The sequence below is a fragment of the Epinephelus fuscoguttatus genome, linkage group LG7 (genome assembly GCF_011397635.1).
Source record: "Epinephelus fuscoguttatus linkage group LG7, E.fuscoguttatus.final_Chr_v1".
Classification (NCBI taxonomy): Eukaryota; Metazoa; Chordata; class Actinopteri; order Perciformes; family Serranidae; genus Epinephelus; species Epinephelus fuscoguttatus.
The window spans coordinates 43,069,332-43,093,904 of record NC_064758.1 but is presented as its reverse complement, the minus strand read 5'-3'; the positions used below and the strand labels follow the sequence as shown (position 1 = coordinate 43,093,904).

The 24,573-nt window shown below is 42.5% G+C and overlaps 1 protein-coding gene across 2 annotated transcripts in view; it reads left to right on the top strand.

The window, feature by feature from the left end:
* The window catches only part of lama5 (laminin, alpha 5), a 137,852-nt gene that overhangs the window by 104,765 nt on the left and 8,514 nt on the right, over positions 1 to 24,573 (top strand). For both annotated transcript variants that reach the window (XM_049582153.1, XM_049582152.1), the window contains exons 36-69: positions 165 to 309; positions 399 to 539; positions 2,068 to 2,229; positions 5,341 to 5,448; positions 5,614 to 5,697; positions 7,441 to 7,671; positions 7,885 to 7,998; positions 8,090 to 8,220; positions 8,327 to 8,407; positions 8,597 to 8,811; positions 8,987 to 9,087; positions 9,284 to 9,467; positions 9,983 to 10,123; positions 10,273 to 10,424; positions 10,538 to 10,648; positions 11,082 to 11,193; positions 13,269 to 13,442; positions 13,683 to 13,879; positions 13,962 to 14,078; positions 15,595 to 15,749; positions 15,905 to 16,034; positions 16,162 to 16,264; positions 16,396 to 16,509; positions 16,808 to 16,990; positions 17,864 to 18,006; positions 18,127 to 18,306; positions 19,019 to 19,158; positions 20,113 to 20,272; positions 20,382 to 20,515; positions 20,678 to 20,843; positions 21,396 to 21,530; positions 21,734 to 21,882; positions 23,008 to 23,140; positions 24,290 to 24,433. In XM_049582153.1, coding sequence (XP_049438110.1) covers positions 165 to 309; positions 399 to 539; positions 2,068 to 2,229; positions 5,341 to 5,448; positions 5,614 to 5,697; positions 7,441 to 7,671; positions 7,885 to 7,998; positions 8,090 to 8,220; positions 8,327 to 8,407; positions 8,597 to 8,811; positions 8,987 to 9,087; positions 9,284 to 9,467; positions 9,983 to 10,123; positions 10,273 to 10,424; positions 10,538 to 10,648; positions 11,082 to 11,193; positions 13,269 to 13,442; positions 13,683 to 13,879; positions 13,962 to 14,078; positions 15,595 to 15,749; positions 15,905 to 16,034; positions 16,162 to 16,264; positions 16,396 to 16,509; positions 16,808 to 16,990; positions 17,864 to 18,006; positions 18,127 to 18,306; positions 19,019 to 19,158; positions 20,113 to 20,272; positions 20,382 to 20,515; positions 20,678 to 20,843; positions 21,396 to 21,530; positions 21,734 to 21,882; positions 23,008 to 23,140; positions 24,290 to 24,433 — 4,870 coding nt within the window. The remainder of the gene's footprint in view (positions 1 to 164; positions 310 to 398; positions 540 to 2,067; positions 2,230 to 5,340; positions 5,449 to 5,613; positions 5,698 to 7,440; positions 7,672 to 7,884; positions 7,999 to 8,089; positions 8,221 to 8,326; positions 8,408 to 8,596; positions 8,812 to 8,986; positions 9,088 to 9,283; positions 9,468 to 9,982; positions 10,124 to 10,272; positions 10,425 to 10,537; positions 10,649 to 11,081; positions 11,194 to 13,268; positions 13,443 to 13,682; positions 13,880 to 13,961; positions 14,079 to 15,594; positions 15,750 to 15,904; positions 16,035 to 16,161; positions 16,265 to 16,395; positions 16,510 to 16,807; positions 16,991 to 17,863; positions 18,007 to 18,126; positions 18,307 to 19,018; positions 19,159 to 20,112; positions 20,273 to 20,381; positions 20,516 to 20,677; positions 20,844 to 21,395; positions 21,531 to 21,733; positions 21,883 to 23,007; positions 23,141 to 24,289; positions 24,434 to 24,573) is intronic.

The following is a 24,573-nucleotide window of genomic DNA, read 5'->3' as shown; positions in this document are numbered from 1 at the left end:
GGATAATGGGGAGGAGCAGTAAACCTCTCATCTCCTGCAGGATTGAAAGACTTGTCAGCACATCAGGGTCAAAGTTTGTAGCTAGATTTATATTTGATAACTAGACTTAGACTGATTGATTTTTTTGTCATTTGATTAAAAGAATTGTTTTTTATTTTTTCCAGGTGCAAGAACAACATCGTCGGGCGCCAGTGTGACCGCTGCGCTCCCGGTTTCTATGGTTACCCCAACTGCAGACCGTGTGACTGCAACGAGGCAGGAACCGAAGAGGAAGTGTGTGACTCCTTCACGGGACAGTGTCTCTGCAAGGTAGGGCAACACATACATACACACACTCACACACACATCCTCCTGCACCCACAGAGTGTCCTGACCTGTTGTGTGTCCTCCACCTGCAGGAGAACGTCCAGGGTTCCCGATGCGATCAGTGCAGAGTTGGTACGTTCCACTTGGACCCAACCAACCCGAAGGGCTGCACCAGCTGCTTCTGCTTCGGAGCCACCGACCGCTGCCGCAGCTCTGAGAAGAGACGCATCGAGGTACTCGTGTTCGGTTATTTTAACTTTATTTTATCCTAACACCACAAACGCTGTCACCTTTCTCTCAAGCTGTTTCCAGGATGTTATAAAAACCTCGCTGACTTTCATTTTAAAGTTCATCCACTGATCAACTTGTGCAATAAAATCAAAATCCAGAAGATAATTAACATTTTTTAGCCGTTATGATGCAGTTCACAGAGAGAGAGCCTTGATTTCAAATCCTAATGGTCGGCTTCTGTACAAGTAGAGATTGTGTCTCTGTTTCACCCTTGCTAAAACATTGTTGTCACAAACAATTATTGGTACGCAGATTATTTTCTAAATTAGCGGATCATGGCTGGAATGTTAGTTTCCCAGAGTCCAAAGCGACGTCTTTAAAGGTCCAGTGTGTAGGCTTTAGTGGGATTTATTGGCAGAATTGAAATATAATACTCATAGCTTTGTTTTCACTAGTGTGTAACCACCTGCTAAAACTAAAAATGATGTTTTTGTCAGATTAGAACGAGCCCTCATCTCTACATTGTCCTTATTCACGGGGTCTGACTCGTTGTGTTGCAATGTTTCTACAGAAGACTAGCTAAATCCTACACACTGTGCCTTTTCGGGTGTTTTCACATAACGTCCTTTTTAAAGAAGTCAAACTCAAGTCCTCTTGAAGTGCACCAAAAAGTGAACCAACAGAAAAGGGACTCAGTTCTTTTTGTGTTCACATTGTCAGTTCATTTAAAAATGGACTCTTACTTTCTCTGATAGGGACCCAGTCCTCTTTCTGTTCACATTATATATAGAGTATATATACATGGTTTTGTTTTTTCTTTGTCGTGGCACTGCAGTGTGATTTATGAAGCCCCTTGTTTTCAGATGAACTTAAAATTGGAGGAACACCTCAGTGTTTGTGCTGTAGACTGTTGCCATTTGATGTATTCTACATTCTACATCTGGAGATGTGTGGTATCTTCTGAGGACCAAACTACTCCTCGTCCTGCGTCCTTACAAGTGTTACAGGCCGACATGGTTTCGTCTGTTCTTTCAAGTGTCCCAGGTCAACAGCATGTGATCTAGAGGGCTAAATACAACAGCAAAGTGAACCTGGAGCGTTTTGTGTTCACACGGACTTGAAGCAAACTGAACTGTTTGGTTCACTTCAGAGTGGTCTGAGTTCTCTTGGAGCGTTCACATGTGCCCAAAAAAGTTGAGTCACCACTCTGAGTCCACTTAGAGAGCTGAAAAGGACCAAGTGTGAAAACACCCTGACTGTCCCCAATTATATCGGTACATTGACTGCACACGTATAGATTCTCACCTTTATTATTCTGATAATTCACTTATTTGAGTTGCTGTCGAACTTCCTGCTGAGTGTCATTGCTGTCTTAAATGCTCCCACTCAGAATTTATAACGTTAATATTCTCTTATATTAGTCATGTTGATTTGTTGCCTTCAGATGTTACAGAAACAAAGTATTTGCATTCCTCTCTCAGCATGTTGTGAACAGGTGTTGATCTCCTCTCTCTCGTCGTTCTGCTGCAGGTGATGAACATGGAGGGCTGGGTGTTGCTGGGAGCAGACAAACAGGAAGTGCCGGTCGCAGTGTATCCTGGTCAGGACCTCGTGGAGGCCGATCTCAGCGACGTGCCCGACGTTTACCAGGACCTCCACTGGCACGCACCAAAGACTTACCTGGGAGACAAGGTAAGAGGGGACAGATGTCCTCTGAGGGTGGTGGGAGAAGTGAATAGATTCTGAGTCTTACTTAGATTCAAAATAATTTATTTGTCAAGAAAGTTTGTAAATGCAAGTACACATAAACATTTAATTCACTCTTTATTTAAGTGAGATTTTTTCTGCATCATAGAGGATCTTTGTTCTTCAGTGACTGACAGTGTGTGTGTGCTTTTTAAAACACACACTCCGGCACTCTGACTGCAGTAAACTCATGAGATCCATATCAACAGCTTCACTGATAGAAATAACAAGTTAGACATGACCAGGCAAACTGGGCTTGTTGGAATCTTTTGTAGAAACAACTTTAATCCTTCAGTGACTCTTTGCCTTCTTAAACCAGCTGCGTTGTGGAAGAAGTTTATTTATCTTATCAGTCTGTATTTACCCAGGGAAGGTTGACAGAGGATGTCTCGCATAGATGCAAAGTGAACTCTTTCCATCACCACTTATATCTGCGCCAAGTCATACCATGCTCATTTGTCTTTCCATTGCCAGTTTACACGTGCCGAGCCGCACCAGAGATAAACCATCTCTGGAGTAGGGCCGAAAGCGCGCCTGCCTGCCTCTAAACGGGTAGTGGTGACATCTTGCCGACCACAGCTGACCCCTGATGACCCCCCTTTTCCTCCTGAAACAAGCGTGTGTGTTGCAAGGCTCAGCGAAGGCTGGTTTTGTGGATTTGGAGCTAAATCAGGGTTTTCCCTGGGTGTTTTCGAGACCAAGGTGGCAAAGGTCTGTGGCGGGAGGCATCTTGACAGCTGTACTTTTAGAAACGGTCCCCCCTCTATTAAATATGAAAGGAGGCCCCCACATGCTTGAGCTTTACACTGCTGACTTGTATCTCAGAACAGACATGTCCTGTGATTTTCAGCCTTCTATGATTATATTTACTCTTTACAGCAGGCACATCCTGACAGCTGAGAATATTACTGTCAGGTATTGTCCCCCCTCTATTAAATATGAAAGGAGGCTGAAAATCACAGGACATGTCTGTTCTGATCATAGAAGTCAACGGTGCTGAAATGTGTGTTTCTTGTCTATGATACATAATCTACATCTTGGAGGCGACGTCTTTCCACATACGGGCGTCCTTCGCCTTTTTAGCGGGGCAAAGCTCTGTGGGAAACAGTAGGAGAGACAGACCGAAGGAGAACCGGGATCTGACACAACACCGGAGGGAGAAGCAGGTCTGTGGAGCTGTGCGCCGGATGAAAAAACAAGCGCGTCGCACCGTTGTGAGCCTGTTGTGAGTAATGGGTTTGTGCGCAAAAGACGCTACATCTGAACACCCCTTATGCACACACACACTTTAACCAAGGCGGCGGCCAAAATCACCCAAGCGGCCCACCTTTGTCTTAGATAGGCAGGGAAAACCCTGTAAATAGATGTCTGTACGACATCTATTGCACGTCTGTCCGTCCTGGAAGAGGGATCCCTCCTCATTTGCTCTTCCTGAGGTTTCTACTGTTTTTTCCCCGTTAAAGGGTTTTTTTCGGGAGTTTTTCCTTATCCGCTGTGAGGGTCATAAGGACAGAAGGACGTGGTATGCTGTAAAGCCCTGTGAGGCAAATTGTGATTTGTAATATTGGGCTTTATAAATAAAGTTGATTGATTGATAAATGTTGTGCCTGGGGCACGTCGTGTATTAATGATACTCATCACCTGGAGAGGTTGGAAAAAGATAGACATTTCCTCCCTGTTCCAAAACCAAAATCAAACCCTGGAAAGTGTAGGGTTAGGTCGTCCAGTAGCACAGGTCCGGGTGCTGGCAGCAGCACGGGGGTGAAGTCAAACACTGTTCATCTGCACACACTGTGATGCCACACAGCTGGTTCAGTATCAGCAAAGTTTCCCTTTATATTCATTGTCTTGTGTGGCGATCAGCAGTGATGTGGTGGTTCACTTTTACACTGTGATCTGTAGCCTATAGTTCGGCTTTAGCTTCTAACTATCTTTGTCTTTTTAACCTGTTGTTGCTGCTGAGTCAGTTTGACATCCTGGATATATCCTTCAAACACAGACTGTAGACCCCTCTGTCTGCTGCTCTCTGGAATCACGCTTTTGTTTTTACAAAAATATGATAACATTTCTTCAGGGAGTGCAGTTAGTTACAGTGTGGGCTCCATGCTTACTGCGACAGCTTGTCCAACCATCACAAAGGGGCGGGGCTTAGCGAAAGGTCAATTACCAGAACTTTGTTAGCAGTTTTTCTTCAATAAAATCAAGCTTACTGATTTGGCAGGGAGGAAAGTAAAAGCAGAATCAGCTACAGTGAGACGCTGCTTTAAAACGTCATCACTTATGACCTCCAAGCAGGTAGACCTGTTGTAATGGAGACGCAAGTCACAGCTGCACTTGGCTGATGTGCCAAGTCAAACCAGACCAAACCAAGCCAGCAGATGAGTGTGGAAAAAGGATAAAGGTTTGGCTTCATCAAATGCAAAAGACCGGTCAACAGGGCCAAAGTTGATGATGATGATGATGATGATGATGATGATGGTAAAGGTTGCTGACCCCTGCTTTAAAATATCACACTAATAGAGTCCAACGTACCTGTCACCTTTGTTACTTAAATGTAATGATAAGAACATGAGACACAACATGTGGCTCCGTCTCAACACACACACACACACACGCCTATCGTACACGCAGTGATCCCACATCGTGATCCAGAGGCTCAGACGAGGTGTCTGGATACAGATCAGCGTTTTTGTCTTGACATTTGAATCGTCATCTTTCATGTGCTCCTCCACCAGCATCAGTCTGCAGGCCGACGGGTCGATCTAAACCCCAGACTGCGTCCTGTTACGCTCCACGAACCAGCTTCAGGTGTCAGCTCTGCCAAAACCTGCATGGTTACCATGGAAATGAGGGCGTTTTATCCTAGGATCTTGTTTCTGTTTGACTGTAAAGTCTGAATGTAATCCATTGTTGTCTGGATTAGGACGCAGTCTGTCTGCTTTTCCTGTCTGTCCTTTCATTTGTTACTTCCTGCCTCATTGCTGTTTGTCTCCTTTTGTTTTATTTATGTTTGTTCTTTCAACTTAATATCTCCTAAATCTTTCCCCGACTCCACAGGTCTCATCCTATGGAGGTTATCTGAGGTATCGTCTCCACACTCAGACTATGAGAGGCGACGTGTTGTCTCTGCCTGCAGAAGCCTCCAGGCCTGACATCATTCTCAAGGTACACACACACACACCCACTCACAAATATCTCTATAACCCAGTTTCATGTGCATGTACACACAAAGAAGAGTTTTATAAGAATGAATCCTTTACTTGCCAAAAGCCTGGAACAGAACACACACACACACTGTTACCTAACGGCACACACACCTTCGTCCTGCAGGGTAACCAGATGACCCTGGTGTTCATGGAGAGAGAGTACTCCTCACCTGAAGAGCCTCACCTGGGAATCGTCCACATGGTCGAGGTAAAGTCACTCGTACATGCCGTCATGGGGAGTTTGAGCTGCACGAGGTCGCAGGAGATTTATGCGAGAAGCTGAGTTTAACAGCACGACACACACACACACCGGCAGCAACATGTCGGATTTCCAAAATATTGTCATACTTTATAGTGTTGATCACCTGAGGCAAATCCTTTTTTTTCCTGAGATGTAAACAAGAGCTTCAGATTTATTAACTGTAAAGATTTAGCAGGTGTCCTCAGGTGATGTAATCTAGTCTCACATTGCCATCTAGAGCGGCTCATATGCAATATTTGCTGATGCAGTACAGCTTTATAAGGTGTTCAGGACCCCTCAGTTGTTGTTGCCACCATCTTGTCTTGTTCTCTGAACACTTGATTTATTCTTTATCACCCTATTTGCCGTCCTGACCTCAGACAACAGAGATGAACCAGAGATTTGGAGATAGTGAAACATTTTCAATCACTTATAACTTAAAGATCCACATCTGTTAATGTCTCTCAAAACTGACATATAGGATTTATTGGCTACCAAGTTATTTTATTTCCAAATAAAATATAAATCTGATGGAAAAAAGTACAAAAAAAAAAAAAGACCTCTCAGTGCTCTCAAACGCAACTTAAACTAAGAAAAAAAATTCCTCATTTTCTGATCCCCACTCCCCCGAAAATTTGTGTACAGTCCCTTACATAAACATATTCGTACCATTGTCATTTTTACACTATTGCAGTAATTTATTGCCCAGAAAGAGCTCCACCTTGCTCCTCTGGTTGCCCCTCTTGTTATTGTTGATCTTTAAACTCCCTCCGCTCATATGGGACAAGAAAACCTTACAACAACAAAATAAACAACACAGAATTAGGAATTTTCAAATGACTAAAATTGGTTGTATGTCCATTTTTATGCAAACTCAACATCATTTTCTAATCTAGGTTGAGCAGATTGAAGAAACATTTAAGACGGTGTACTTTATGTTTTGAAGGAGATGAATATTATGAGTATTATTATAATATGATAAGATGAGAGAAACAGATAAGTTTAACGATATTGCCTGATGTGTTTTATGTAGCGACTCCTAGTCTTGTTACAGACTGTTCTTTACTTATCAGAGGAGAGGGCTTGCTGCGTGATGTGTCCAAGGACCATCAGAAATTTGAAAATCCAACGATATTTTCTGTTTTTACAGTTTCTGGTTGTGATAAATGGTGTAATTTTGGGGATTTTTAAAGTTAACATGCCTGCATGTTGTCTTTAAAAAATTGTGGTGAAATAAATATAAAATACAACCATTTAAATTTTTATGCCCCTTCCCTAAGCCAAAAAATAAAAAATAAATTTAGTCCTTCCCCAGTGCTTAAAAAATTATTTGACATTCTTTCTGCCTTTTGACCATCCTCGTCCCCCTCATAAATAATGAACAGTCCCTTAACACCCGCTGCTAGTGTGAGTACGAACCACACAGGCGTGGTAACCTCAGCAGGAGAGAAAGGTGATGTCACCTTTGTGCTGTAGTCTTTTTTAATTATGTATTTTCACGGTCTTATGCTTAAACACTTTTACAACAAACATAGACTTTCTTGACTTGTAAAATTGAACTTTGGGGGGGGGGGTTTACAAAAAAGGGTCCCATGGTGGTCCACCAGAGGGGGATGGACTTCACTTCTCTATTGTTGAATAAAGAAAAGTCCAAAGCCTAACCCTAACCTCACTTTTGTTCACCTCCCTCCCTCCTCTCTTTCCTCGCAGGGAAGTTTCCGTCACGCTCAGACGGGGAACTCTGTTTCTCGGGAGGAGCTCATGATGGTTCTGGTCGGTCTGGAGTCTCTGCAGATCCGAGCCCTGCACTCACAGTCGGCCCACTCAGTGTCCATACGTGGGGCTGTGCTGGAGGGCGCTGACAGCCTGCCCACCGGTCGTCATGCCAACAACGTAGAGATCTGCATGTGTCCCGCCAATTACCTGGGAGACTCGTGTCAGGTGAGTAACCACATCGGCTCATGGTGCAGCTGACTGTGAAGTGATCAATATCAGTTAGTTCTATCCAAGAAAATGTTTTATTAAAATTCCTAACTAATAATATAGAAACTATATAATACAGGCTTTTTTAAAAATCTATTTTCTAACACATTCATATTAACAAAAATAATCTTCTCAGCCCTCACACTCTGTGTTTGATGTTTCTGTCCACAGAAATGTGCTCCAGGTTACTACAGAGACACAATCGGCCTGTTTCTGGGCAAGTGTGTCCCCTGTAACTGTAACGGACACTCTGACCTGTGTCTGGATGGATCTGGGATCTGTTTGGTGAGGATCTGTAACATTAATCATTCCTTATTGATAACTGTCTTTAGCGTAGTTTATAGATTAGTCATTGTTTTGTCTCTCTGCGCATCAGAACTGTCAGCACAACACAGCCGGGGACCACTGTGAGACTTGCCAGGGTGGTTTCCTTGGCAACAACAGTCTTGACGGACAAGCGGTGTCCTGCTCCAGTTGTCCCTGCCCGCTGAGGGTCCCATCCAACAAGTCAGTGCAGTTTACTCTCTGCTGTTACTTCTCTCTTTTTCCCTAGATCCTTTTTCTCATTTAATCTTAGATTATAGTAACTCCTTGTCTCTGTCTCTCTGTGCAGCTTTGCAGAGGGTTGTGTGCAGAGAGGCGACAGGATGCAGTGTCTGTGTATGCCGGGGTACGCTGGACCACACTGTGAAAGGTAAGCAAACCTCCACAGCACCAATCTTTAAATTAATTATAAAATATTGAGTTTGTCTTGTTTTTTTGTTGTTGTTTTTTCCAAACAAGAACGACAGCTGTTACCTCTTTAACATTCTGGATCCTTAACTGATGAAGTAAAACCTGCTGCAGAAACATGTCTCATTACATAATGTGCGTCTTGACACAGGTGCGCCCCCGGTTTCTACGGCAACCCCATGGTGCTGGGTAGCAGGTGCCAGCTGTGCAATTGCAACGACAACACGGACCCCAACATGTTGTTCACCGACTGCCACCCGCTGACTGGCGAGTGTCTGAGCTGCATGCACAACACGGCCGGGCCTCACTGTGACATCTGTGCTCCCGGTTACTACGGAGACGCTATTAATGCCAAAAACTGCACCAGTGAGTTCAAACTAAGTTCATGAGATGCCTTCATGCGCTCATTTGATTTAATTAAGCTGCAGAATTTTGGAGTAAAAGCTTCACTGAATAAAGAAATCAGATATCGCGACACTTTGAGTAACGTAAGACAAGGACGATTAAAGTAAAAAGTTTTGTTTGCTCTGTGTAAACACAGAATGTAGCTGCTCTCCATGTGGCACCCAGTCATGTGACCCTCACACTGGACAGTGTCGCTGCAAACCTGGAGTCACCGGACCTCGCTGTGATCGCTGTGAGGTGAGAGCTGCTCGAGTTTTTCTTTCCTAAATTTTACAGTCTCTGATTCACTCTGATTCCCGCACTTTTCCCTCCAAATTAAACTTTGTATCAGGAGCCAATCAGATGAACCAATCCAAGATGTTGCAGCTAGAAAGCAAGACTAACTTTTACAGCTTCACCTCATGCTTCATCCTGAATCCGTTTCTCCTCTCAGGACGGCGCCTTTGGTTTCGAGTCGTGCTCCGGCTGCCGTCAGTGTGACTGCGACGCCTCTGCAGCTCTCGTCCAGCCGTGTGACCCTGAGAGCGGTCAGTGCGCCTGTCAGCCCGGAGTCAACGGGCCGAACTGCAAACAGTGCGCTCCTGGATACTGGGACTACGGACCTGACGGATGCAAGAGTGAGTGAATGCATGACGCAATGCACAGCAAAGCAATTATTGACTATTTTAAAATCTATTCTCAGGTTACACTGATGTTGTTCTTTGACTAGCTCTTCCATGTTGTGGAGCAATATGTTTTTTGAGTTTTGTACAGATTCTTTGCAGCCTAACCAACACATGTAACTGGTTACAACTGCAGCTCATACAGTAAAGTGTGCTCACTTTATATTGAAATGCAGACCATCAGCTGCAGCTGGAATCAGGACAGTGTGAGCACTTCAGCTCAGCAGAAAAGATGCTGACAAACCGGATTAGAGCTCAAAAAGTAGCAGTTATATTAGAGACAGTGGCGTTAACAGCAGCCATATTGATAGAAGCTGTATGTGCCAATAATATAAGTCATTGTGGCAGGAAGAGTAATAGGCGTTATTCCTGGCTTACAGTGGCGACTTTAATTAGATAACGCTGTGGCTGCAAAATGGTTCTAACAAAATGAAACCCTCCTGTTGTGTTCGACGGCTTCCTCCCTCCAGAGTGCGACTGTAAAGGAGGTCGCTGTGACCCGCGCACAGGAGAGTGTCGCTGTCCTGACGGAATGACAGGGAAACAGTGCGACACCTGCTCCATTAAATACAACGTACCTGTGGAGCACCACCATGGCATGCACTGTGAACGTAAGTAAAACACACGATTTCATTTATAGGGTGACGACACCTGATAAATCTGTGTGTTCAATTTGTTTAAAGAGAAAAACAAGACATTTGTCTGAGAGTGTTGTAACATCCTATATAAGTGGAATTGAGTGTGTTTGTTTTTCTTGCAGCGTGTGACAACTGCGTCGTCGTCCTGTTGGAGGATCTGGAAAAAATGGACGACGACTTCCAATCTGTAGCCACACAGCTGAGGAGTCTGAACGCCAGCTCCATGGCCTGGGCTCAGATGAACAGTCTCAACAAGTCTGTGGAGGACCTCGCTGTGAGTGTACACACACATATGAACAGCCTCACCAGGGATGTGGCTGAAGCAATAAGCTGTACCGTTCTCATATGTATACTCTTTACAATAAACTCATTTTCCCATGATTCCAGCGGGCCATCGAGAAGTACAACAGCACGCTGGATGAGAGCAGGAGTCGGGCCGACATGCTGGATGCTGAGATCACAAATATCAATGATGACATTAATGAGCTGCAGAACAAGGTACAGTCACACACACACACACACACACACACACACATACACTTGCTCTTTGCATTAACTTATTGTTGATTTTCTCAGTAATTATAACGATAATTATATTTTGACAAAATTCTCCTCAAGATACAGTCGTTCAAAATTCTAATCTTTACATGAAGCATACGTTCACTAAAATTGATACAAGTATGAGATCATAATGAGGACTTTAGAAAGCACAATATAACTCATAATAACCTTTTTACTGCATTTTTAAACACATCTGTGTGTGGGCTAAAGAGAGGCTTAAATAATTACAGTTACCACTCTCCCTGTCGTTTATTCACCTGAATGTAATGCAGGCACATTTTCCAGTTTTCATTCTGCCGCTATGAACATATTATAAATGTGTCTGTTTTCATGTAGAACTGAGAGTGTTGGATATTTGTGGTGTTTTCAGGCGGCAGTGATGGCCGACAGGGCCGACGACCTGCAGAACAGTACCACTAACGCGCACAAGAGGGCGCAAGACCTGCTGTCCTTCATCAACAACATAACCAAAGATTTGAACGGTAGGACAGAGAACAATGAGTCCATCAAAAATCTGTCAAAACATGATTATACACTATCAAACAAACTATTAATGTAAGTCAAACAGTGCATCAGCTGCTGCTTTAGCAGTAATATGACGTGCTGGGACAGAAACATTTTTTCCCTATACACAGAAAAAAAATCATATTGACAGTACAAAACTTAAACATTTCGAGATTGAAGTCAGTGTTTTTAGAGCTACATTTTTATTTAGTTTTCATCAACAGCAATACAACGTATACGTCTCCTTTTTTCACAGCTGCATGTCTCATTTATACACATTACATTCAGAAATTACCTAAAAAAATCAAAACTTGTTCTATCAATGCCAGACTTCAGCTTATTCAGTTCAAGGTCATCCATCGGCTACATTTTTCCAAGACCAAACTGAATAGGATCTTTCCCTCTGTCTCTGCTACCTGTGATAAATGCAATTTAGATGACGGGACTCTGGGTCACCTTTTCTGGTCCTGCCCTAAGCTTATTTTTAGGATGACATTTTTCATTTGTACAGTGATGTATATAGTGAACAGTTCAGATTCCTGACAGTCTTCTGATAATACTGGGCTGCTCCAACTTCTCTCTCACTCTTCCCTTATCACTTCAACAAGCCCTCATGTTTGGTATGGTTGCAGCAAAACGGGTTATTCTGAGAGAGTGGAAATCAGTTTCCCCTCCTTGTTTCAAAAAATGGTTGAATGACATGGTTTCTTGTATATATTTGGAAGATATTCGATATACTCTGTCAGACACTCATCACAAGTTCCTTGATGTTTGGGGTCCCTTTATTGAGTATATTTGAAGGGATAGGCAGCATCCTCAGAACTAACTACACTGGACTGTATTACTTTGTACTGTATTGACCGCACCGTGCTTTGAACAGTCAAGCTACTTGTCTCCTTGACCTCACTTGGTCTCGGTTTTGTGGACTCTGTCTCAGACTGTATAATCCACTTCTGGACTCTTGAATCAGTGTGTAAACTGACATGCATATTTGTATTTTTGTATACATTTCTGTGGGCTGGCAGCTTGTTTTGTTTTGTTTGTTTTGTTTATTATCGTCTGTGTGTTTTGTATGTGGTTTCAATTTGTAAAACTATAAGTATTAAAAAAAAGAAATTACCTAAAAAAGAAAACAGCGCAAATGTCCACTCCACTAAAAAACTTAAAACTTATATATATATATATATATATATATATAAATAGGGAATTAAAAATAATAGTATTAATATTGTCTACTACACATTATAATCACACAGATAAAGTGCAAAATTGATGTATAATTATCAAAGTAATTTTAACTCAGTTTTGTCTCTTATAAAAATAACATAACATATATCTGATATAGATCAGTAAAGCAGCTTGCAAAATTTGAAAATTTAGACTCAAGAGAGATTTTAGAAGCCAGTGGAGACGACTTAAAGGGACAGTGCACCCAGAAATGAAAACTCAGCCATTATCTACTCACCCATATGCCGAGGGAGGCTCAGGTGAAGTTTTAGAGTCCTCACATCACTTGCAGAGATCCAAGGGGAGAGGAGGTAGCAACACAACTCCACCTAATGGAGGCTGACGGCGCCCCAGATTCAAACGTCCAAAAACACATAATTGAAACCACAAAATATCTCCATACTGCTCGTCCGTAGTGATCCAAGTGTCCTGAAGCCCCGACATAAAAAGTTGTCTCTAAAACTTCACCTGAGCCTCCCTCGGCATATGGGTGAGTAGATAATGGCTGAATTTTCATTTCTGGGTGCACTATTGCTTTAAATTTGGTTAAAAATCTTCTTGAAAAGGTCTCAAAAAGTGTTAAATTTCAGTGTTTGATACCTGTAGACACTTTGTGCTAATATTTGCCCTAAGATGAACCAGTGAGAAGTTATTTAACAGCATCATAAACATTTTAAAACACAGTTTCCTTCAGATGAAACCGTCACCTTAAACCTCTTAGAGTTATTTTTGTAAGGACCATTGAAAAGAGGATTGTTTCCAGTCTCATCCCACAAACACTGCAGCTCAGTTTGAATGATTTATTTTTTTGTGATGCTTTCCACAGATCTCATGCTGATGGCGAACCGGTCGTTGCAGAATGACACCGAGGCCGTGCAGGATGACAAGGAGAGGGAGAGGATGATGAGGGAGGTGCAGGCCATGCTGAGGGAGATGAGGCTCAGGAGCTGGGTGGGGCAGAAGAAGATAGCTGACAGAGAGAAGACAGAGGCAAAGAAGCGTAAGTTCACTCACCACAAACAAAAAGTTGCTGTGTGTTGTGTCATGATTATCTTTATGACAGGGCCTTGAGAGTTGTACATAGTGCTGGCCTCATTGGGTGGGGTTAGGTAAACTAACTAAACTGACCTGATGCAAGTTAACACAAGCTCAACGTTTCCACTATGATTCAGACCAAACGAATCAAAACCAGCTGTAGGTGTGATCTCATCATTTGTCTCCTCCTTCTGTCCACTGCTAGTGTTGGATCGAGTTAACGAGGAGTTGGCAGGTCGTCATGGAGAAAACAGCGACTTGTCCAAAGCCATCAGAGACCGCCTGTCCCGCTTCCACTCTGAAATGATGGATCTCAGAGACGCCCTGAACGAAGCGGTGAACAACACCGCCAGAGCCGCAGAGATCAACAACATCAACGAGAAAACCCTGGAGGACAACCAGGTGAGAAATCATGACTAACAGTAAGGAAGGAGCAGAGGTCAGTGATCAAAGGTGGTATTAACTCTGTCTCTGTCGAACACAGAGGAGGATCGCAGACCTGTTGGTGAAGCAGAAGGAAGTGAACGACCAGATAAACATGGCTGAAGATGATGTTGCACAGGTCAACTATGTGCTGAACATGCTGCACGACTCCAAAGAGGTTAGATCACACACAAACGCACATTTCAACATGAGTCTGTGGGGGAGGCTCTGCAGCGCCCACCTACACCACACCTGGTGTTCAGAAACTACAACTCAGTTCGCAGATCGTTCTGTAATCTTGAAGATGTTTTAGTGATTTTGCCACAACTTTAAAGGGACAGTTCACCCCAAATCAAAAACAGATGTGTTTGCTCTTACCTGTAGTGCCATTTATAATCTAGATTGTTCTGGTGTTGGAGGATTCATCCGTAGAGATGTCTGCCTTCTCTCGATAATAATGGAACTAGATGACACTCAGCTTGTGGTGCTCAAAGTGCCAAAAAAATACATATGAAAAACTCAACAGCGATGTCTCTTTGCAGAAATTTTGACCCAGTTACTCAAGATAATCCACAGACCTTGTTGTGAGCAGTTTCATGTAGGAACTGTTTTCTTTGTACCAAACTACACTTGCCCACCACGCAGAAGGAAGGGTGCATCTACTGGCGCTTTGGGCACAAACGCAGAGTGACATCTAGTTCCATTATATTAGAGAGGAAGCAGACATCTCTACGGCCGATATCGCCAACACAACTCACACCAAAACAATCTAGATCAGTGGTTCCCAACTGGTCCAGCCATGAGGTCCATATTTCTCCCTAGTCATTAGTCACACAGTTTAATACATTCAGTGTCATACTTGCATTCGGTCATGTCGTTGTGCTAGTTTGCTGTCTCTGTCAAGTAGCTGTTTGTTATTTACTCAGCAGGAAACAGCACTTCAAAATAAAAGCTCTGTGCTGGAAATTTGCTGTACTTCGTGACACGTTTGTGAATCACTTGCGTTCCAAGAATGGACCCACAACCCACTGGTCTAGACTGATAAATAGAACTAGTGGTAAGAGGAAAACTACGTATTTTTGATTTTGGAGTGAACTGTCCCTTTAAAGGTTTTTTAAAGGGATAGTGCACCCAAAAATGAAAATTCAGCCATTATCTACTCACCCATATGCCGAGGGAGGCTCAGGTGAAGTTTTAGAGTCCTCACATCACTTGCAGAGATCCAAGGGGAGAGGAGGTAGCAACACAACTCCACCTAATGGAGGCTGACGGCGCCCCAGATTCAAATGTCCAAAAACACATAATTGAAACCACAAAATATCTCCATACTGCTCGTCCGTAGTGATCCAAATGTCCTGAAGCCCCGACATAAAAAGTTGTTTGGAAAAACCTCATTCAAACTCTGTTTTTAGCCTCATTGTAGCCTGCAGCTCTGACTACAGCGAGAGCACATGAACACACATGAAGGCGGTGCCCATGTCTCACGGTCTCGTGCAAGCATGCACATGTGAACGTGGTGCCCAGAGAGGCAGTTAGAGCTACAGGCTACAATGAGGCTAAAAACAGATATTGTCATTGATGGTGCCAGTAGAGACACAGGAAGTGATGTGACAAAGTTCGCAGTCTTGTATCAAACTGGAAAATGTTAAGTTGTCCTGTATTTGTCTCTTTAACACTTCAAACGTCTTTCTCAGGACTACGAGCGTTTGGCTGCAATGCTGGACGGCGCTCGGACACCGTTGGCAAAGAAAGTACAAAACTTTGCTTTGGCGGACTCCAAAATCCCTCTGGTGGAGAAAGCAGAGAAACACGCTGAGTGGCTGAACGCCTCAGCCATGAACCTGACCAGGTAAGAGACCAGATAGCTGCTCAGCTACATTGAGGTAGAGGAGGCAGAGAGACGACTCTGACTGCCTCGCTGCTGTACTGTCAGAACTCACCAGGTAGATAATATCAATTAGTAAAGAGAAGATGTTAATGAATCTTACATGTGTGTGTCTGCAGTGTGGTTGCAAATGCAAAGAAGGAGGGATTTGTGGATGTGACACAAGCCTACAACAAGATCATCAACAGCATCAAGGAGGCAGAGGAGGCTGCCAAGATGGCCGAAAAGGCTGCTAACGATACAATGGAGGTACAGGACACACGTGCACATTTATTTTTCCACCTGTATGAGCACACATGCATGCTCAGATGAAAACTGCCAGCTTTGAATAGCTTGTAATATCGGTGTGTGTGTGTATGTGTGCGTGTGTGTTTAGAACATAAAGGACCAGGATATTGGTAAGATCGCTGACTCTCTGAGGAACCACAGCGTGGAGCTGAAGAAAGATGTCCAGGCGCTAAATGATGAACTCAACAACAGTAAACACTCATTAATATCTTCATTTAAGAGATTTGTTTTAAGGGATGTCATGAATCAAGTAAAAGTAGAGTCATGTAGACGTCAGTTTGGATGTTTTTGTAGTTTAAGTTTTTGTTTTTCTGCTGCACAGAGCTGAAGCCGCAGCTGGAAGATGCTAAGAGACGACTGGACGACGCCAAAACCAAACAGGCTGACGTGATGAAGGACCTGGAGATGGTTCAGAACAACCTCAACTTCACCACAAGTACGCACACTCAACACACTCACACTGAGTTCGTGGAAGCTTTTGTCTAAAGGAGATTAAAGTGAGTGCATTCAAACTCAAGAGGGGGAAGTAGTAGATATCAAAGTAGAAATGCAACCCCCACACACACACACACACACACCGCATTCAGAGAGCTATGGTGAAAATGTGTATGGCCTTTGTGTAGACCTCTACAACAACATGTAGAAGTAGTAATATAAATCATCCAAGCACAGAAATCTCACATGATGTCGTCTTAATTTATTAATTTTCATCTCTCTTTCTCTGTCATGAACAGATGTGAGTCAGGAGATCGACGAGGCAAAGCGAGCAGCAGATCTGGCGAACACCACGGCCACAGAGGTCAACGATGCCCTGCGTCCCATTAAAGAGAAGCTGGACCAATGGCAGCAGGCCTACGGAGACGCCAACGCCACCAACGATGACATCAACAATGCACTGATGGAGGCCAACAAGACCGGTAGGAGCTTATGAACGTATCACCAAAGAAAAAAAAGACTTATTTCTGTAACTGATGGACTTCCACACTTTTTATTTCCTGTCGGTCTGTTGTTTTTTGTCATGTGATTTCTGCTCATATAAATCTTTAGCCATGATGCCTGCTCACAGTTTCCCCTTAACATTCCCCTCACAGCTTTAAAGATACAAAACAGATTCAAACTGTTTAAGATAATCAAATAAGCATATATTTTATCTGCATGTTCTAAAGCCTCATTAAACATTTTTATAACTGTATACTTCTGTTTTATGTGCATCAATCATCATTCAGTTCTCTTACGTAATTAAAAAAAATCAACATTTATCCAACAGTTTTTCTGTCTAAGTTACTAATTCAAGCGCTTTAGCCTATTTTCATTTTAATTCATAGTGAAATAATTAATAAACTGACTTAAAATGAATTGGCAGCTATTGTCAATTAAATCATTTGAGTCTCTGTATTTATTTATCATTCTAAAATTAAATGTTTTTAGGTTTTGGCCCGTTGATCAGACAAAATAGGAATTTAGTTGGGATAATATCTTGGCTCCAGGAAATTTGGGATGGGCGGTTTTTATTTATTTATTTTTTACTTTATTTTATTTTATTTTTTTTAATCATTTTTTTTAACAGAGAATAAACTTGTTAATCTGATTCATTAGTAATAAAAATAATCATTAGTTGCAGCCCCATGGGAAAAAATGAAGCTGTTCAAATTTTTGTACATTGACTAACGCCAGATATCAATAAGACGAATGAAATCTAACTTAACAAACACTCCAAATAACAAACTGCTGAGCTCCTAGTGAACATAAAACTGGAATATGAATCACTGAATATAATTCTCTCTCTGTAGTGCACGCACTGGGTGAGACGATTCCTCTGCTCATGAAGAAGCTGGATAAACTGCAGAATCATTCGGCACAGATGCCAAACATCTCTGAGAACATCAGCCGCATCCGACAGCTCATACAGCAGGCGCGCAACGCTGCCAGCAAGGTACACACTCCGACACACACACACACACACACACACATGCTCAAACACACAAAACTTTTTCTCTCCAGCAGCATCTAATGCTTCTGTATCATCTGTTCCCCTCCTCTTTCCTCCGTCCAGGTGAGCGTGCCGGTGAAGTTTAACGGGGCGTCTGGTGTTCAGGTCCGTACACCACAAAACCTGGCCGACCTGGCTGCCTACACCTCCCTGAAGTTCTACATCACTCTGCCGGAGGCGGCACGAGCCAGGCGGCAGGACAACAGCGAACAACAGTTCGTCTTCTACCTCGGCAACAAGGATGTAAGCATCACCACGGCAACACAGATGCTCGTTTTGTGTTTCGTTTTGACTTTTTTTTGTGTGTGTGATTATAGGATTTATCATCAACTTAACTTTTTATTTATTTATTTATATTAATTTTGTTGACATTCTGAAATATGCACTTTGTGTTGTACACCTGTACAACGTAATACAACAGCTCAGCCATCAATTCTACCCTCGCAAAGTTTCTAACATTCTTTTTTTTTTTTTGACACTGTGGGAAATGTGTACATTTAATATGTTTATCATTTCATCATATCATCAGGTTGTAGTATGCAGTGGTGTTGTACTGGACTACATTATATAGAGAAGAGTTTTATACATCAAACACCAGGAGATGATGAGATCTTGTATCTCAACGAGACCTTCCTGCCTAAATAATGGATAGATAAAATTTAAATAACACCTCTCAATATAATGCAGTCCAGTACAACACAACTAGCATGAACAACTTAACTAACTGAATATCACAAGCATCATAAAGGTAAACCTAAAGTCATAACAGCTGTGTTGGATTGTACTAGATTGACAGGTGTACCTAATAAAGTGGCCACTGAGTGAATATATTACAGATGATAAGTGATAGAGTGCATCTTGGAGTTTTTGTCCAGAGAGGAGATACTTGGCGAGGGCTTGATGAGAGACAGGTTACTGTACAGTAGTTCATTTCTGTTCTGTCTGGTCTTTGTAGTCCAGTAAGGAGTTCCTGGGCATGTCGCTGGTGGGGAAGAGACTGCGCTGGTTCTTTAACATTGGAGGAGAAACAGCTGAGGTGTTAATGGCTGAAGACGTAAAATCTAATGGAAACTTCAACAGCATAGTGCTGGAAAGGTAACACACACAAACATTTATATGTTCACATGGTGACATGATTGTGTTGTTCTTTATTGTTCTTGTAGTTTCGGATAATGAAATGATTTTTTTCAAATGGCTTGAGCAAGTATTATCATTGAAATATACAAAGAAATGTAATAAATTTACATCTTATTATGGATACTGTAAGCAGGTTTCAGTTCAGTCACTCAGCAATGGTGGCAGGATGGCGTTAATATGGAGACATGGTGACCACCCTTTGGTCTCTCTCCATGTTGCCCCGGTGAGATAGCGATTTCTTTTGAGCCGCAAAACCCCTTTAGCATTGTTAACTATGTTAGCACCACTAGCTGCACTGACACTGCTAACAGTGGAGAACTAACAGTAGTTAACAACGTTAAAGGGGGTATGTGACTCCAAACAGAACCGCTTACTCACTGGGACAAACTAGAGAGAGACCAGAAGGTGGCCACCATTTTTTTCATAATGATGGGTCGGGACAGCGTTACCGACCGTAATTGCTGAATGAGCATCAGTGCAAGCTAGCTCCCACCAGACCAGGTTGGTGTGCACAGCAATGAACTAAGGAGTGAAAAAATTAACATATAGATCAACATGTGTAACAAATCAAAAATATTTTGGTGATCCAGAAATAAAATCTGTGGAGTTCTGCTGTTGTTTTTTTGTTTCATTTTTTGGCTCGTAATGTGAAAGACAATTTTGATTTATGATAGCAGTTGTTTTTGAGCAATAACAACCACACACGCGCAGATTCAGTGTGTGCCTGCCCATCACTGTGCAGGTTAAGATACTGACTCCTTTCAAAAAAACATCAGCTGTCACTATCAGCCATCAAACCCTTCTGTGGTCATGTGGTCATGTCTGTCCAATAGCTTTTATCACTGCTGTCATGCGCTTGTTCCCACATATCTTACTTTATGTATATCTGTTTGTCCATCCGTCTGAATGCAGGATCCTGCAGTACGGTCAGATGTCCATGTCGTCAGAAGCCACTGAGGGGGACCAAACGGTCACCAAAGCCTACACGGAGGCTGGAGGAGATCAGGGGCTGCTCAACCTCTTGACCGACGACACTGTCTTCTATGTGGGAGGATACCCGAGTACTTTCAAAGTGAGTACATGATGTGCTGTTTGCTTGTGCTGTGGGGTCGGGCTCAGTCAGGGAGGGATATACACATACATAATGTTCTTTCTTTATCCTCTCTTTTTTTTTCTTTTAGCCCCCCTCCGTGCTCGCCCTGGCTAACTTTAAGGGCTGTATCGAGCTTGATACGCTCAACGAGGAAGTACTCAGTCTGTATAACTTTGAGAACATCTTCGCCCTCAACACTACACAGGACAAACCTTGTGGCAGGTCAGTGTACACGTTCTCATTTAATTTATTCATTTAAATCTTTGTTGGATTAAAAAAAAAAACATAACGTCCAGTCTGTTGATAAGACAGTGATTGTCTTTTCTTTCCTTTTGACTAAACCCACTCTCATATTTTCCATTTGTCATCCTCTGATGATTCCAGGTCCAAGCCAGTGCTGACTCAGGCCTGGGTCAATGACGCGGCGTATTTTGACGGTACCGGTTTTGCTGAGATCACCTTTACTGGTGAATCGGCTCGCATGCAGCGCTTCGACCAGGAAGTCAAACTGCTTTCACACAACGGAATACTGCTCCTGCTACATAAGGAGGTACTCATTCATGAATTCAGTCATTCATCATTCATTCATGCACTCATTCGTTCTGTTATTTAATTTTTACAAAACTCTACTCTCTAAAAAAACGAGGATTTTTTTCCAGCATTTATTCATTTGTTTGTTCCAGAATCAAGTTTTTACATTTACATAGATCACATCTATTTTTTAAAAAAATGAATTTATTTGTGAACAAGAGTACTAAGCATGTTTGTGATAGTTTAGGAACCAGGTCGTCATTACATAATTTGTCCACCAGAGAGCACTGACAGGTTTATTTGTTCTCTTTAGTGTCCCGCTCAGTGCACATCTTGGTCACGATTCTTTAGAAAAAAAAAAAATCTGATAGTTATCAGCCAAAAGATTTAAAAAAAAAATGTTTAAATAAGGATCCTTAATTTTGTTTTGCTGTCTTAAATATCAGCATCAGCTTAAAACGTCAAGCATTGGTCAAGTTACAGTTATTACTGTTTGACTGTTTGATTTAAAGACTGTCAACAAAGCTAGAAGTGCTCTCTCAGTGTTATCTGTGTCTCTCTCCTCCAACAGAGCCAGTTCCTGTGTATGGCGGTGCTCCAGGGCAGACTGAAGGTTTTCTATGACTTCAATGATGCCATGGTGGAGCTTGAGCCCAAAGACCCTTCATCTGAATTCCTGAAGATCAGCGGCGCCGACCCCAAAGCTGTGAGTCTGCCGTGTCTGTCTTTGTCATTCCCATGTGTATTATACAGTGTGACTACTTTATGTATTTATAGATATCCCTGTTAAATCAACAGGAATCGTATGCAGGCTAAATGGTTGACAAACAGGGAGAGAATAATGAGTTCTTGTCAAAAATGGAAGCTGTTTATTCACAGCATGTGTGTCGTGTTGTTTTAACTGTGCAGCTGGAGATCATCATCCTGCGTTCCATGAACCGTGTCGTGGTGAGGAACAACCGCAATAACCTCTACATCCACCAGTTCACAGAGGGCATCCCCTCGTTCAGTGGCAGCTACTACCTGGGGGGAGTACCGGAGCACAAGATGCCTGCGAAGTGAGTACGCATATTATTGGATGGATAGCCATTGAATTTTGGGCAAATATTCATGAATTTAATTCGGCAAAAACCTGCAGATCTAATGACATCTCCGTCAGCAACATCTGTAATTTGTGTTGATTTCTAATGATCAATGTTAGTCAATTTTATTTTTATTATTTATATATACACCAATCAGCCACAACATTAAAACCATTGACAGGTGATATGAATACCATTCATCACAATGCAGTGGTCTGCTGGGAATCCTTGGGTCCTGACATTCATGTGGATGCCACCTGACTCACTTCACTCACCCAAATATCATTTGAGACCAAGTGCACCCCCTCATGGCGACAGCACTCTCCAATAGAGGTGGCCCCCCAGCAGGACAGTGCACCATGCCACTCCACAAAAACTGCTCAGGAATGGGCCAAGGAATGTGACGCAAAGCTCAAGGCAAAAGATTCTAAAGATCTCAATCTGATCCAGCATCCATGGGACGTGTTGGTACCACACCTCACAACCCACAGGGATCAAAGTATCTGCCGACAGAACCCTGGTGCCAGACACCACAAGACACCCCCCAGAGCTTCCTGTGTTCATGCCTTGACATGTCAGAGCCAAGTCCGATCCAAGGAGGCCCCATTGTGGATTGGGGTGCCTCTGGAGTACCCACACATTCCATAGATGTTTGATCAGATTGGGGAATTTAGAGGATGAGTCAACAACCTTGAGTGCTTTGTCATGTTCCTCTGGCCATTCTTGAGCAGTTTCTGAGGTCTGGCATGGTGCATTGTCCTGCTGGGGGGCCACTGCCATCCGGGAGTGCTGTCACCATGAGGGAGTATACTTGGTTTTAAGCTGTGTTTTGGTGGCTGGTGTCCATCAAGTGGCATCCACATGAATGCCAGGACCCAGAAGCCCCTTGAGGCATATTTGCGACTACAGTCATCAGGTGGACACAAACATGACTCCATATGAATGATATTTCACAGGTGCAAGGTTTTCAGCTTGTGAAGGAAATCTTCTGCCTCTAATTCTGCCAAAGAAGTAGAGCTTTAAATTTAAAAAAAGAACTTTACTTTGTTAAAGAGCTCTGTCTTTCGGGTTGTTTCATTCTGTCTCTGTCTCATTTTTTAGGTTGAAGCCTCTGTTCCCGAAGCAGGGCTCTCTGAAGGGCTGTTTCAGGAACGTGAAGGCCCAGGACTCTCACATCGACCTGAAGAGGATGACCAGTTCTGGAGTCAGTTTTGGCTGTGACAGTGATCTCCTGGTAAGAAAACACAGGTCACCAGTTGTGTAAAGGGGATTAAGAGTAGTTTTTTTAGGCCTGTGCATCGGCGATAGCCATGGCTGAAGGCATTAAGTTTTTGGATTGTCCATCCTTAAAATCGTCCGTCCATATGTCCATCCTATTCTAGTGAAAGTGAAAGTCTCAAGAACACCTAGAGGGAATTTCTTCAAATTGGCGCAAGCGTTCACTTTGACTAAAGAATGAACTGATAAGAATTGGATGGTCAAATGTCAAGGTCACTGTGATCTAACGTTCAGCTCATTCTTGTGAACACAACATCTCAAGAAAGCCATGAATGAAATTCCTCAAATTTGGCACAGATTTCCACTTGGACTCAACAATAAACTGATCGGACTTTGGTGGTCAAGGTCATGTGGACCTAGATAAAAGTGTTTTTGTCCATAACTCAAAAATTCTTATAAGATTAAAGTTCACACAGATGTCTTATAGGGTAAAATGATGAAATGATGACATTTTAGATCCAAAAAGTCAAAGGTCAGTTTCACTGTGAATTCATAATGTTCTGCAAAAACACTTTTCTGGCCATTACTCAGCGTCATATCTCAGGAGCAGAAGGGCAGACATGTGGTCAGATGCTAAATTGGTGACTCTAATCTTGAAACTGTGCTGATTGTATAGATCTTCTGTGCTGCCTGGGGCAATATAAGTGTGAAGCATCCATGTTTTCACAGACATGGATGTAAACTGCAAGTGCAACTTGACTTGTTAGCTGGGGCATAATGGTGAGGCGTTAACTGTAGTTTCATCCTTTACATAATAAAATTTTAAGAACATTAGACATTTTCTAATTCAGTTCTGTAGTCTTTGAAGATAAATGATTTCTACTTTTTTAACAAATTTGTTTGTAATTTTTTTTATTTTGATTGGTAAATTTATAATTGAAGTGTGCGAAAAGCAGTTTGGTTGTTAATAATGGCTTGATTTAGACAAGTGATTGTGTAGTGTAGAAAACGATATCATCTGCATAGAAATGAATCTCTTCTCCTTTGTTTAACGACTGAAAACAGAACAGGTTTTGATATTCAGTTATATCCCTGATGTGTAGAAACAAAAACATATACACTCAGTATAACAGTGTGTCTTGACCTGTTGTATGTGTTGATGCAGGTGGCTCGTGAGGCTCATTTCTCTGGTCAGAGCTACCTGGACTTGGCTCCAACCAACATTCCCAGCCTCAGAAACAACTTCTACGCCAGCTTCAGCTTCAGAACCGACCAGAAGGAGGGTCTTATGTTCTACCACCACGATCAGGTCGGATGAGCCTCCGATCTATTCCTGTATCTTTCTCCTATGTTGTGTGTTTAGACTGATAAAAGCTGTCTCTCTCACTCAGTAAGCTTAAAAGTATCTTCCATGGTGTTTTCTGGTTGTTGGATTTTTATGTGTGTTAA